Genomic DNA, 15,973 nt, shown 5'->3' on the forward strand with positions numbered 1-15,973 from the left:
GCATCATTTACTAAACGATCGCATACCCGCGCGCGCATCTCTAAACGATCGTTTATCATTTCCTCAACGATCATATAGACGATCGCCTAGTTTTTCCTACACGGTCGTGTACCTCGCCTAAACAATCAAACATCTTGAATTTTCAGTGTAGCTTTACACTTGGTTGGAGGGTTGGAATGCTCTCTCAAGAGCCTTTTGGTAATTTTGAACTCTTTTCCTCATTTGATGCTACGGAGCTCCAATTTTGTTCGTTTAAGTCTCGTTTTAGCTCTAAATGTCCGTTCTACATCTTAGTTGCTTAATATCTACAAAATAACATAACAAACACATAAAATTTTACGAACGAACCAAAATTAAGCTAAAGACGATAGCACTTTTATGGTGCTTTTCATAATTTTTTAATAATAAAATAAAGCACGATGTCTATACATTATGCTAACATATATACAATATATGAAAGAAAAATAGGTTTATTAACAAAAATAAAACAATGTCACAAAACCAACTTCCCAAACCTTTCAAATCCATGACATTCACATTTTTTTTTACCTATTTGCATTGCTAATTGTGCGTTGTTACCATGCATAGACACAGTATATTTGAAATGTTGGGCTATCTTCTTTCAAAAGTCATCGTTGACGCTCAAATCTGACCACCCACAACTCGGATCCCAACAGGTGGGACTGCTCAATTCGTCTAAATTCATAATTTTCCTTTGCAATTCAACCCCGTCGATTAGCCACTTTGTCCATACCTAGTCGCTACCGTTCAGACCATTGCTGTGATTGCTCAGATATGATCTCATTCACCACGCTTAAAGCCATCTCTCGTGGGTTTCTTGATCCTGGATTTATTACCTATTGTCGTCCACCCGCTATTGCAGATGAAATCAATTTGTCATTCGTGAATTTCTCTATTGTCCATTTCTGTTGTGAATTTGCCTTTGTGATTCTTTATCGTTGAAGTCTTTTTTCAGTTATAATATAAATTAGAAATGAAAAAAAAATCCTTTTTGAAAATTATAAAAAAGATGACGTGGCCTACAAATTTAGTTAGAGGGTAAAAATGGAAAACAAAATAAATAAATTACAACCATTAGATTAGGTAGATATTTTTCCAATAAAAAAATAGATATTTTCAAAACCACCCCTCGTTTTAGACATATATTGCAATTTCTCTAAAAAAGATCTTCATATAGATTTGATTAGGGAAAAATGTTAGTAGGGAAGGTGGACATCCTTCTTCGAGAAAATTTGAGAAAGGATGAAGACAAAATCTATAATTTTTTTTCAACCTTTCTTTTTTTAGTAAAAGAAACATGAAATTTACTTAAACTTTAAGCTTATATACAATGAAAGGGAGAGGTTGCTTTTACAAAGGATTGCTTCATGGTATGTGCTCTGTTTTTTTTCCTACTTAAGCTTCTTGTTTTTCTTTTCTGTTCTTTTTTTTTTTTTTAAATACATCTTTATTAAGGTTCATGAGGCATAGAAAGTGATACATCCTCTGAGTTGATAGCAAGAGCCCAATTAGAGAGACTATCACACCATACACCTGACATCTTGAAATTTCTAGCCCTTTAACTACTTCATGAGCCATTCTATTTCCATTTTTTTTTAACATATACAAAAATTAAAGAGTTAAAAAAAGAAGTCTGCTCATCTATTTTCTTTTTTAAACACTCAACCTCGCAATGGGATAAAGGCTTTACAATTTAGAAGATTAATTGTTATTAGACAATCAGATTCTAAAATAATATCAAATAAACCCCATCTTTCAACATCTCTGATAATGGAGGCTCGGGGTTGGTTTGCATGTTTAGCATTTCAAGCCAGATCAAATTTCCAACTGATTCTCTTGCAATAATGTTCATCTGTCATTGAAGCTTCTGTTGAAATCCTCATAAATACAAGGACAGTTTGAAATTCTTTCCCAAATCTCCTTCGCTCGCTGACAGTTGAATAATACATGATCGATAATCTCAAATTCTTCATGATAGAAAGGACAGTAAGATGTGATATTCAAACTTTTCTTCCTTAAATTTGTTCTGGTAGGAAGAATATTATGAAGTACTCTCTAAATAAAACGTTTTATTTTCTTAGGAATTTTTAATTCCAAATATTTTCCCAAATATTAGCCATTAGGTTGAAGTTTGGACTGTCTTCATTTATAATAATTCTCATGAAAAGTTTATAGTCGCTTTTCACATGATAGATTCCTAACTTATTGTACTGTCAAATTAGTGTGCTAGGAAGATTATTATTATTAGTAGGAATTTTTCTGATATAATCTATATTCGCTTCATTTAATAAATCTTCTAAGATAGATTCTTTCCAACCACCCATTGGAAGAATGAAGTCAACCACGTAAAGATTCAATGTTAAAGGGTTAAAGCAAGTAGGCTTCAATGATGAAGGCCTTGGAATCTAAGGGTTTGAAAAGAAACGTATTGAATTACCATTCCCAACTCTGTATCGAAGACCTTTAGATAGAAGTTTTCTTCCCCATATGAAACTTTTCTAAATGAGAGATGAATTTGATTTGACGGAGGCTTCAAGGATCGAACACTTAGTAAAGTATAACCTTTTAAGGATTGTAGATACAAAAGAATTTGGATTTTCTACTATTCTCCACACCTGTTTGGAAATTAATGTTTGGTTTAAGCCAGATAAACATGAAAATTAAGGTCATCCAATGATTTTGGTAGGCCTAACTTATTCCATTTCATCCTCCTTTTATTAAAAGTTGATCTCTTCACAAAAAGAGTTAGGAAGTTTTAATAAGCTCATGACATAAGTAGGAACAGACTGCCCAATGCTTTTAATTAAAATTTCTTTACCAGCTTTTGAGAAAAATGCCATTTTCCAGTTTTGAATAGCCGTCCATATTCTTTCTTGATTTAAACTTTAATAGATATGATGGAAGACCCAAGTAATTTCCAAGGTTGTTTCATATGTGAAATTCCTAAAAAATGGCTTAAAAAATCTGCACAATCAGAACTCACATTAGATGAAAAAATCATAAAGAACTTGTCAAAATTTATACATTCACCAGAAGCTGCTTCAAATAGAAGTAAAATATTTTTAAGGGAATTAATTCAGTTTCAGATGCTTTACAAAAAATTAAACTATCATATAGTAAATGAGAAATATTAGGGCAAGATGTATTGAGACGAATTCCAAAAATCAAATTATTTTGATTTGCATTTTGAATTATAGATGATAATCCTTCAGAGAGAGAGAGAAAAAAAAAAAGATAAGGGGATAGTGAATTTTCCTGGCGAACCTTTAGATGGAGTAATATTACCTTTAGCGTAACCATTATTTATAATTGAGAAACTTGCAGAAGAAACACATTTTAAGTAAGGATACCTAAGATGAATCAAAGCCTAATTTAAATAAAATGCCTTGTAGGAAGTTCCATTCAACACGATCTTATGTTTTACTTAAATCAAGTTTTATAGTTGTTGCTTTTTCTTTGTTTCCTTTATGAGATTTGAGGAAATGTAAGCACTCATGACCTATAATAATGTTATTGTGAATTGAGTAACCAAGAACGAAAGTAGCTTGTGAAATAGAGATCAGTTGCTCTAAAAAAGGTTTAACTCTGCTAGCTATAAACTTAGATATAATTTTATAGGAAACATTATATAAATTAATAGGCCTATAATCTCCAACTGAAGAAGGATTATGTTCTAGGTATTAAGACAATATTAGTAGAATTATAGAATGAAAATCTTTCCTTTCATTTAAAACTTCAAGATATTTAGGTATGAATATTTTTTTTTTTTACTTACAATACTCCAATATTTTTGAAAGAAAATAGGAGAAAATCCATCCAGACCTAGTGCTTTAGTAAGAAACATACAACTAATAACTTCCTCTATTTCTTTTTTAGTAAAGGGGTTAAAAGAATATCATTCATCTCTTTAGAAACCTTATGATAAACCGTGTTTAAAACAACATCAATATTAAAAGGAGATGGATTTGTTGATTTAAAAATGTTTTTGAAATAAGATAAAGAGGCATCTTCAATTGCTTTAGTGTCTTCATTCCAAATTCTATTTTTATCTTTAATACCAAGAGTTTTTTTTTTTTTTTTTTTTTTTTTCTCATTGTAGCTTTTTTAAGCTTCTTGTTTTTCTTCCCCTTCCTTTTTATTCGTGAAGTTTTAACTTATGAAGTAAATTTTAGCTTTAGCTGAAAAAACATGGTATAGTGTTAGAGTAATGTCATCTGGATCTTGATTTTCTTCGTTGTATTTTCCGGTGGATTATAAACTTTTAGAAAAGATAAGGAAGAAGACTGTTAAAGCTAAAAGTTGGAACATTATTGAACATATTCAAATACAAGTATTTGCACACAATTTTATAATAATTATTTTTCAGAGAGTTGTTTTTTGTCTAGGTTATTGTTCCAAAATAATCTTAATTTTGTTAGTGCAACGTATTTGTGCGGCTGCGATAATTTTATTCCAGTAGTCAAGTTGAGCTTCATTTTTTTTAGTACATATTATTTTCATATTCAATAGGGGAAATATTTTTCATTGTAATCTAGGGTTGCTTAGGATGGATGAAATATGGAGAGGTGCTTGAGAGAATGAAATGAAAAGGTTGGAATATAAAAGAGTTCCTCGTTGGGTAGGGTGCCTTGCCCTAGAAGAATATGTCGGTGGTTGCAGGTCTTAAATGGTTTACTGCTTGGTATTTGAGTATGAGTTGTGATTTGAATGTGGAATATTGGTTAACGTACCATGATTATTGAATATGAATTGTAAGCATGAGTGGCGTGTTGTTTTATATACCCTATATTTGTATTCATACTTGCATTTGCATAGTAATCTTTCTTAACGTTCTAAATTTTCATACCTTTTTCTTTTATAAAAAAATTGGAGAGATCTTTTTTTTTTTTTTTGTTATTTTTTGGATGATCAAACATAGATTTTAGATGAATGATAGAGATGTTTTGTTGTTATTTTTTGAACGATCAACCTAGATTTTAGGACGATTTCTAGTATTCTATAGTTATGTAGTTAAATAATTAAATATTGTTTAATATAGTAGAATTTGTTTTAAATACACAAAATATGTGGGGACTAAATTATGAGGGTATACTTATCCTTATTTTAAATCATGAGATTGAACGTCATAGATTTTTGGCCATTTATAAAAATAGAAACTTTATTGGCCCTTTTTTAGAAAGCTCCTAGTTATTTGACCATTTGTCCAAACGACCCTTCATTTTACTTGATTCCTGCAAATTAATCCACCAAATCAAACGAGCTCATGTCCCCCAATTGATCGCCACAGTCCTTATTCTACTCCAATCCCCACCAAAAAAATACTCCATTTTTTTTTATCTTTATTTTTGAGATTGAGATGTCCCACCCACTGCAAACTTACATAAACATCAGTTAGATGGAATACTTTTAGGGTAGTTGTTAATATAACCATTAAAATCTAACTATTTGTAAATATAACACAACATAAAATAATTTGTAAATATAATAAAATTTAGATCTTGTTTTCGATGTTTCTTAATTATATAGATTATATCTACAATAGGGGTCCTATTAATGATGGGTCATATTACTAGTAGCAATTTATCAACGATAGATTCTATCATTAATAGATTTTGTTATATTTACAATTATTTAAAAATATTGCTATATACTTGATTACTTTCCTTTAAAAGTGAAACCTAAATTTTGTAAGGTAAAGTGATTTTTGTTGGTAGTGTTGAAAATTGTGTTTTTTAGTTAATGAATTTTTAAAACTTATATTGAGTTTTTAAGAGTAAATATAATAATTCTAAATTTTTAAAAATATCTATTTTTTCTTAAATGATTTTCTTATTTAAAAGGTTATATATTTATTTAAAATGATAAAATTATTCTATGAACTTTTTAAACATATTTGGAGACTAACAAGTTACCTTTTCAAAACTTAGGAACCAATGTATCTATTCTTAAAAACTGGGAGAAAAAAAATAGTACATTTTGAAAGTTTAACCAAACATACCTACCCTTCAAGAGGATAAAAAAGATAGTTTTTGTGAGGATTTCTGAACTAACTTAGGTGGCCAAACAAAACGTTAACACCAAGATAGATAAATTCACTTTGAGAACCAGCTTGAATTAATTTATTAATGAACAATAAGTAATTTTACAAATTACAGATAATCAATGAAATCACCGATCTGTAATCTTTGTATCCACTGATACTCACCTTCTGAAAAAACAGATCAAAAACAGTGTGCTATTGCCTCTGACCGGTGAATCACGCGCAGGCCCACGCGTATCTCTGCTGCCACTCCACGCAAGAACCAACGCGAAACCCACACCTCGCCGTCGACCTCGCACGCCGGACGGAAATCAATCTCGCCGGACACCCACGCCACCGCCGCGGACGCTCGCCCATGTCAGACCTCGTCACCCACGGACAGCGGCAGACGTTTTGCTTCAAGCGGCTCGTGGACTTCAGCGGTTGCACGAAACTCCCAGGCGGCTGCTTCTATACTCGGTTCAGCGGCTGCTCACGTCCAAAAAAAAGTTACACGAAAAGGAAGAATAACTTTCGGAAAGAAGAGATAATTACAAGTTTGTCACTACTAAATAATTACGAAAATGCCATTGGCCTTTAATTTTTCCAAAATCCCAACAAAACCCACTTAAAAAACTTTGTTATTTTCTACCGGTTTTTTTCATCTTTTTAAAATATAAACCTATGCTATATTTTCTAATCAAATTAAGAATTGAACCAATAGATATAACTCACCAAATTGTAGCACCGAAGTAAATTAATCTTAATGGTAATTGTCATACATTTTCTTCGTTAAGATAAGACATCTGCTCTTTGTCATTAGACCTCCTATCTCAAACCATAAACCTTATCTTGTACACTTGGAGTATAGCACATTGAAAGATTAAGCAACAAACCTTTAAACTTGTCAAATTGTATCAATTTTCATGAAAACAATTACTTTCAACAAATTACACCTCAAACTTACATATGTGTTGCAGTCTTAACCATAAATTCCTTTAAGAAGTATTACAAACTTTACCTTCTAATAATTCTTGTTCTAAATATCATTAAAAATAAGTTTTGCAATAGTGGTGTCCAAGGTGACCGATGGCGAAGGTGGCGACTAACGGCGATATTGGTTGGAGTTGACCAACAGGGGGCAGTGGTAGTTACGACAATATATAGTAGAAGGGAGATAGATAATTTTAGGTTGTTTTGATAATTTTATGAATTATACAAATTAAGGAGAAATTAACAATTAAATACTTAAAAGCATTTTTCTAAAAATTGATTTTAAGTACTTATTCTAAGTTATTTCATAAACTCATTTTTTTCAAAATTTATTTTGAATGGTTGTTCGAACACTTGAATTTTTTCTAAAATAACTTATTTATTTAATTAAACACTTGAAAAACTATTTTAAAGAGACCAAGGATCTTGGCTAGAAACTCCAATTCTCACGATCGCATATGTTTTCTTTACAATTTAATATTTTGAGAAATTGTACTAGATGGTCAAAACAAAATATCCAATTAGAAAGATGACCATTTTTTGAACGGTATAATTAATTTATGAAAAAAATAACGTGATGGGTAGGGCCTATCTCCTACTTAATTTTTCAATCCTACCCGTGATGGGTAGGGCCTATCTTTTACTTAATTTTTCAATCCTACCCCAAGAATCTAACGCTTCCATCAAATCGAAAGTATATTTTCCCACTATTTTAGCAAAATTCATTTTAGTTTTTAAACTTGTTTAGGTGAGATTTTGTTGGAATTTGGATTTTAATTATTAGATATGGTTTAAATTTATTTAAAATTACCATGTTGTTTTCTTAATTTTTTTTAGAAAGGATTCATCCCGTTGCTCGAGAGCTATGTTGTCTAGGTGTGCAATCAACAAAAGGTTTCTTCCCTTCCCTTTTCAGTATGTAAATGTGTATATATTTTTTATAATTTAAATCAACGAGGATTGGGATAAAAGATGAACTGAAAATTTGAATCGATGTTGATTGGAATGGGTAGATAGCATACGACATTATGAAGGAGACGAATGTGAATATGGTGGTGGTGATGAAATTTAGTGTGTTGATGTCATTGCTACAATCTACAATTAATGTTTGACAATTTTTTAATACATAGTATTTATATATTAGATGACTATGAAAATATATTATTTTTTTACTAATAGAATTATTTGTGAGGTTTAGTATAAGAATGGTTTTAACTCTGTATAGGTAAAAGATATAGGCAGTTGGTTGGTTTACATGATTTAAGCTAAATAAGATTTCAGTTGCTTTGTATGTGTAACAACCTATGATAAAGTTTAAATTCATATATGTGGGACTTAGTATGAGGTAGGCTTCATTAAATACCTATCTTAGATAGAGAGTATTTGCTTATTTAGTGGCAAATTAATATTGTGGAAACGAGCCGTATAACTTTTTAGTTTTCAATCATTAATTTTCAATTATGTTTGTTAGATTTTGTAGATCCAAATTATTGTTGTTTTCATGATATTATTTTATACATAGTTTTTTAAAACTAAATTAGATTAGATTTGTTACTTGATTTAAATAGTTTTACTTATTTATATATATATATATATATATATATATATATTCAAAATATAAGTTCATGAGATTAGATCATATTTTAGATGGTTAGAGTTTCTGTTTGAAATAACCAAGTCATTTTTACAAAGAAAAATGTGTTTGCTCATTTTTCTAAAACACGGTTTCGTTTTGGTCGTTTGGTATGTATCATAACATTTAATTGACGGGCCCAAGTTGATTAGAAATTCCAAGTCTATCAATTGTGGTCTACTTTATTTTTCTGTTTTTTCCCACTCAAAGTTGTGGTGACCAACATCTCTCCTCTCAATTATGTGTCAAGCAGAAACATAATTTTTAAATATTAAGGACCGCAGTTGACTAGGACAAGATATTCCAAGTCTCCCAACTGGGCTAGTTTGTTTCTTTTTAAATAATTTGTGAGAGAAATGAATTAGAGAGTGATAAGATTGGGAAATATGTTTTGTAATATATTTCTAGTCCTGAGGAGAAAATTTGTTTATATCACAATATTTTTATATTCTTTTGATATGACAGTAAAAAATAAGTTGTGAAGGAAGAAAAAAAGGGCTATATTATATATGGACTGTTATCACGCCATTCATCTTCGCAAAGGCTTACCCTTATTTGGCTTATGGCTTTTGAAAACAAATCATTTTACATCCTCTGTCCATCCTTCCTTCATTGCCTTCTTCTTCTTTTTCTTCTTGTTTTACCAACTTATTCGTCTTCTCAGCCTTATAAAAATGTAACTTTGGGTTCATCTCTCACAGCAACTCAACAAACTAATGATTCCTACTGGGTCTCCCAATCTGGTGATTTCGCTTTTGGGTTTCTACCGTTGGGAAGTAAAGGTTTTTTGTTGGCCATTTGGTTCGACAAAATTGATGAAAAAACTGTGGTTTGGTCGGCTAATCGCGATAAATTAGTACCTAAAGGATCCACAACTCAATTTACTAATAATGGCCAACTTGTGCTGAACGATCCGGGAGGCAATCAAATATGGATGGTAAGTTCCTCGGTAAGTACTAATCGATCGGTTTCCTATGCTGCAATGCTTGATAGTGGAAACTTTGTGTTGGTTGCCACTAATTCTGAAATTTTATGGCAAAGCTTCGATGTACCTACCGATACAATTTTACCATCACAAATTTTGAATATGGGCGAAGCTCTGGTGGCTCGTTATTCAGAAACCAATTACTCTAGTGGAAGATTCCAACTTTTGATGCAAATTGATGGGAATCTCGTGCTTTCCCCCCATTCATTCTCTTTAGATACAATAAACATAGTTTATTGGACAAGTAACACTACAGGCTCTGGCTTCCAGCTTGTATTCAATCTCACTGGTTCCATTAATGTGCTTGCAAAGAATAAAACCATTCTTACAACCGTGGTATCAAATGCCCATTCACCACAAAATTATTACCTTCGAGCGATTCTTGAGCATGATGCAATTTTTAGATTGTATGTTTACCCAAAAGCGACAAGTAATTCATCTATGCCTAAAACATGGACTCAAGTGTCAGACCCTGTAAACATCTGTATCATGGTGAATGATGGCATAGGAAGTGGTGTTTGTGGATTTAATAGCTATTGTAAGTTTGGAGATGATAAAAGGCGGCCATTGTGCACTTGTCCACCTAGCTATGTCTTACTAGATCCAAATGATGAGATCAAGGGTTGTAAGCCCAACTTTGTTGCTCAAAGTTGTGATCAATCTTTTCCTGAAACAGATGACTTCGAATTTGTTGCTTTGGAAAATACGAATTGGGCTCAAGGTGATTATAGCTATTTTAACCCAGTAAGTGAGGAATGGTGCAGAAATGATTGTTTGAATGATTGTTTTTGTGTGCTTTCCACTTTCAAATATGGTGAATGTTGGAAGAAGAGGTTTCCTTTAATTTTTGGACGAATGGATCGTAATGTTAGTGATGAAAAATCTCTTCTCAAAGTCAGGAAACATAACTCTACTTCCAAATCTAATAATCTTGTTCAGAATCAAAGCAACAAAACTTCAATAATAGTAGTCATAGGATCAGTTCTATTAGGAAGCTCTGTATTTTTAAACTTTCTCTTATTCCTTCTTACATTATTCATTGCTTACCATTTCAGCCAAAGGAAACCAAAGATCATTCGAAAAAACCCTTTCATTTTAGGTGTGAATATGAGGATTTTTAGCTATGAAGAGCTCAACAAGGCTACAAGTGGATTCATTCACCAATTGGAGTGTAGCTCTTTTGCTACTGTTTATAAAGGTATTATTGATTTTGGCAACAACAATAGTTTGGTGGCTATTAAAAGATTCAACAATGTGGTGGGAGGTAGAGACCAAGAATTTAAAGTTGAAGTAAGCACTATTGCTCGAACAAACCATAAGAACTTAGTTCGATTGCTTGGTTTCTGCAATGAAGGAGAACACAGAATGTTGGTGTATGAGTTCATGCATAATGGGTCTCTTTTAAATTTCCTTTTCGGAAACTCGAAACCAAATTGGTGTGTTCGAATTCAAGTTGCTTTAGAGACAGCCAGAGGACTATGTTATCTACACGAAGGGTGTAGTACTCAGATCATTCATTGTGATATTAAGCCTCATAACATCCTTCTGGATGATTCATTTACCGTAAGGATTGCAGACTTTGGTCTGGCAAAACTTTTGAGAAAAAATCAAACTCTAGCTTTGACAGCAATTAGAGGAACCAAAGGATATGTAGCTCCAGAGTGGTTTAGAAGCCTCCCCATCACAGTGAAGGTGGATGTTTATAGTTTTGGGATATTGTTGCTAGAGATTATATGCTGTAGAAGGAATTTTGAGGAGAAAGCAAACGATGAAGAACAAATGGTTTTGGCAGATTGGGCTTATGACTGCTTCAAAGATGGGAAAGTGGAGCTATTGGTAGAAAATGATGAGGAAGCAAAGATGGATTTGAAGAGGGTGAAGAAGTTTGTGATGATAGCAATTTGGTGTATTCAAGAGGAACCATCCTTAAGGCCCACCATGAAGAAAGTTCTACAGATGATGGAAGGTGCTATTGAAATCTCCTTTCCCCCTCACCCATCTTCCTTCATTAGTTCAATTTCCTAATACTTTCTTTTCTATAATTTACTTTATATTATTTCCAATAATTGCTAGATATGAAAGATCAAAACTATGAATCTGTAGAGGGATAAATTATGTCTCATCTGTGTATAGTGGAATAAAAGAATATACTATTTTACTATTAAAAGTCCATTTAGGTATAACAAGAAGTCATTGGAAAGAGAATTGAAATAATAAGGTGATCCATTACACATAACGCAAATGTTCCACAGAGAGTCTTGGCAATCACATAAACAACAAATAAAGTACCAACAACGAACAGAGAGGATAACACACAGAGTTTGGTAACTATGATATACCACCAACATTTGGGAGGCAGTGTGTCTGGGAAAGATAAATTCACTAATATAAAAAGGTCAAGTGTTTATAATGTTGTATTTATCTATAAAATAATGACAAATAGAAGCTCACTAATATAAAAAGGTCAAGTGTTTATAATGTTGTATTTATCTATAAAATAATGGCAAATAGAAGCGACACACATAGAGTCTAACTTATAATTGATCACCTAAGTTCCCCTTAGATAAGGGACATTTTCTCAATAGAACTTAGGCTTCTCCTAAGTTTATGAATATTAGTGAAGAAAAACTTAGGCTCCCCCTAATTGTGAGACACTTTCTCATCAAGACTGAAGGAATTGAATACCTCGCGGAAGCGTGTGAACGTCATACCGATGTATAATCAATTTTGAAAAGTACATAAATCAGAGAAAACGAACAAAATGAACATTGATATATAAGCATACAGCTGAGATGAAAAGGGAGAAGAGAGATTCTTCTTTTCGCAAAACCTTTCCACGATACAGAGCAATACGAGCCTCAAACTCAATGTACTTCAATTTCTTCCTTGTATTTTCCAACAAGGAATAAAGGATTATGAGATCCTCTTGATTTTTGGAGAAAGAAAGAAATTACCGAAAGAATACTAGAGAGAGATTGAGAATTATTTATCTTTGTTTTCTATAACTCTTATAGAATAATCCACACACGAGAATTCAATGTGAGAGAATTGAAGGAGGGCTCTTATGACTCCATATCCCTTCAACGCCTAATAACTCCCCTTTCGAAGTTATTTTTGTTATTATCAATTTGAGATATATATTAAATTCCATTTAACATATATAAATAAATTAATAATATTATAATTAATAATTCAATATCATATATTTAATTTCATTTGAATTATATTCAAATGATATCCTCTCACATAAAATATAGTTTTAATATGAATTTTATTCATATTAGTTTTAATCCATAGTATTTATATGAATCACATTCATATAATTAATATTTGAATCTTCCTCAAATATATCACTCTCTATTATATAGTATTGATTATAAATCATTCTCTATTATATAAATCATATTGATTATAAATCATATAAATCATGTTCTAATATATCACTCTCTATTATATAAATCATATTGATTATAAATTATAATTATAATTAACTATATATTATGATGCATCAATATATATTATAACATTATATTAATTTGAATCTCATTCAAATATTTTTCTCTTTTACACATAGTATTAATTATAAATCACATTCATAATTAACTATTTATTATAATGTATCAATATATATTATACTTTATATTAATCACATTAGTATAGAATTTTCCTTAAATAATTTGAATACTTCAAATTATTCCAAAACTATTTATTCTTTATTTTTTCCTTAGTGGGCTAGCAAGGGGACAATGGACCTATAGATTAGAAGCTACAATGATATGAGATTAATTAACTAAACTCTTTAATTAATTAATCAGCATTCATTAATTACAAGTGACTCTACTAAAGACTTGCAACTGCATACTGTAGATATATTTTTGTGTCCATGGATATAACTAATCAATAATAAGTCAATCCTTCACGAATCACTCATAACTACAGCTAGGTCAAATTACTGTTTTGCCCCTGTGGTTACATCAAACTCTTTAGTACCACTGATCCCTCAAATGAATAACCAGTTATAGTCCAACTATAAACTAGACGAGGGTGAGGCACCCTACTCGGACGAATCTCTCTAAATTGGTAGGCATATTAAGTTGACGAATCTGGTCATTCTCACCCATACAAATCAAAAAACTGTCCTCATAAATAGAAGTTCACAACTCACCCAAGATTAAGGTCAAGTCACATATGATCATTCTATTAAAATATTAATCTCTTCAAGTTAGGGGTGAGCATCGGTCAGGCAGGGTCGGTTTTCTATGAAAACTACTACAAAAACCACCCTCTTCAGTTTATAAAAGTCAAAACCACTCATCAAAAAAATTTTGTTCAAACCAATCAGTCGGTTTGGGGTTGAGTCAGTCGGTCGGTTTAAACTGTCCTTTTTTTTATGAAGTTTTGACCTTTTTTTTTTTTGCACTACACTCTTAATTTTTCTGTTCTAATTAGTTTCCTTCAAACAAATATCCATTCAAATAATACCAGCCATGCAAATTACAAAATTTCAGGATAATTTATAATTAATACTGATAGAAAATTTCAACATAAAATTAGGATTTGAAAAGAAGAGTGAAAATATCATTAAGATATTTGAAAAGAGAGATTTTTTATTTTGTAGGATATTTTATTTTAGTATTTATAATAAAATTAAAGGTATACTAATAATAAAATAATAAATGGGCGGTTTGGTCAGAATCGGACAGTTTGGAGTGAAATGTTGGTCAGTTCGATTCACCTTAGGATCCCTTAAGTATGAGAATCCCTTCTCAATCAATAATGTCTTAGGCTATCCTAAGGACAAGGATCTTTTCTCAAGATTGATTCAAAAACTTCAAAAACACTAATAGAACATGCCACTAGATACAGTTTAAACTTCTTGCTTTACGAACTCTTGAATCACCGAGAATTTTGTCGTTCATCGAGAATACACCATCGTACTAATAACACAACACAAAAGCAACAATCTTAGCAAGACAACATCAATCACCTCATTCAAATTTGGGAAACTATTAGTAAAGAAAGCATGTCAAAAAAATAAAATCGTTGAATATTAGAAAAAAATAATTTGCATAATCAACATCCTAAGAAACATCTAGTAGCATACTTGTTTCAACCAGAATGAAGACAAAAACATGGTTGAATTAAGGTTGAATTCATAAAATAATAATAATAATAATAATGGACGAAATTAAAATTAAGGTTTGTTGTTAAAAAAGTGATGTTATGCTTTAATTGGTGACCCAAAATCTTGATGCCTTGGTTTATAAAATTATTACTTCAGGTTAGCTGGAGATCTAGATGACTTGTGATTAAAAAATTTAGTGCAATAGAACCGTGAGTGATTATTTTATATAATCGTTTATTCTTCAACTAAATTTTCTAAAATTTCATTGGATTTACGGTTATCTAAGATTTTAGGGAAATTGTTATGAATTTTCAGGAATCGTAAATGAAAATTTATGTAATGTCATGATTCAGTTGAGATTATGATTTTTAGAAATTAAATGTTTGAGATATTATAAAATTATGTTAGAAATTGAATGTATATTTTACATTTATTTTGAAATTGATGAAGTATATAAATTATTGTTTCAGGAGAAAGAGTGACTTTTGAATGATTTGAGAAAAATTGACGACAAATTTTTAAGTCTTTCCAACTGGACTACTTTGTTTTTGTTTATCTTTTAAAAAAAATTATATCAATTTTTATCGTCAGTTTTGAAGGTCGTATCAATTAAAATTCTAATGTTAATATGAGTATAGCTAACAAGCATGAATTTATATTATCAAGCTAACAAACATGAATTTATATTATCAACTTTGAGATTTGATGTTCGATCTCCCACCTCACAAATTGTAAATAAAAAAATTAAAAAAAAAACTAATGATTGTAGTAATTTAATTCTCGAGAAGTAAAGGAATTAATTTATATCATCTCTTACAATCCCTCTAAATAAAATTTTATCAATTAAATCTTTAAATTTTCATAATTGAATAAATTTTGACTTTTGATTAGGTTATCTTTAAAAATTGTCTATATATCAATTATAATAGACCATTTTGTTAATATGATATTTAAAGAAGTCTATATGGAAAAATTTATACATGAACCATTTTCAATTGTAATCTAAATAAAATCTAAATTAATTTACTTATGCAATGTAGGAGTTCGATTGATACAATATTCTTCGAATATATTTCAATTGAAGTACTAATTGACATATTTTTTTAAAAAAATTATAGTTTAAATTGATACATTTATTATTTATATTGGAACGCGAACAAAATCTCATATTGACTAGATAAGAAGAAGATGCATAAT

At 30.7% G+C, this 15,973-nt stretch overlaps 1 protein-coding gene and 1 long non-coding RNA gene across 2 annotated transcripts; both read left to right on the top strand.

Annotated features, from left to right (window-relative positions):
• The first annotated feature begins 1,216 nt into the window (after window positions 1–1,216).
• LOC120089211 lies at window positions 1,217–4,866 on the top strand. The gene is made up of 2 exons (XR_005485094.1): window positions 1,217–1,391; window positions 4,557–4,866. It is a non-coding gene; the product is annotated as an uncharacterized LOC120089211 (long non-coding RNA).
• Window positions 4,867–9,032: 4,166 nt separating this feature from the next.
• LOC120088640 (G-type lectin S-receptor-like serine/threonine-protein kinase LECRK3) lies at window positions 9,033–11,818 on the top strand. The gene has a single exon (XM_039046056.1). It carries the CDS (start codon window positions 9,229–9,231, stop codon window positions 11,674–11,676), a length of 2,448 nt encoding a protein of 815 aa, XP_038901984.1. The 5' UTR covers window positions 9,033–9,228; the 3' UTR covers window positions 11,677–11,818.
• Window positions 11,819–15,973: the final 4,155 nt, after the last annotated feature.

This window comes from Benincasa hispida, chromosome 10 (assembly GCF_009727055.1).
Source record: "Benincasa hispida cultivar B227 chromosome 10, ASM972705v1, whole genome shotgun sequence".
Classification (NCBI taxonomy): Eukaryota; Viridiplantae; Streptophyta; class Magnoliopsida; order Cucurbitales; family Cucurbitaceae; genus Benincasa; species Benincasa hispida.

Coding starts and splice junctions, on each gene's coding strand:
- LOC120088640 (XM_039046056.1), top strand. CDS start 9,229: ATGGCTTTTGAAAACAAATCATTTTACATCCTCTGTCCATCCTTCCTT.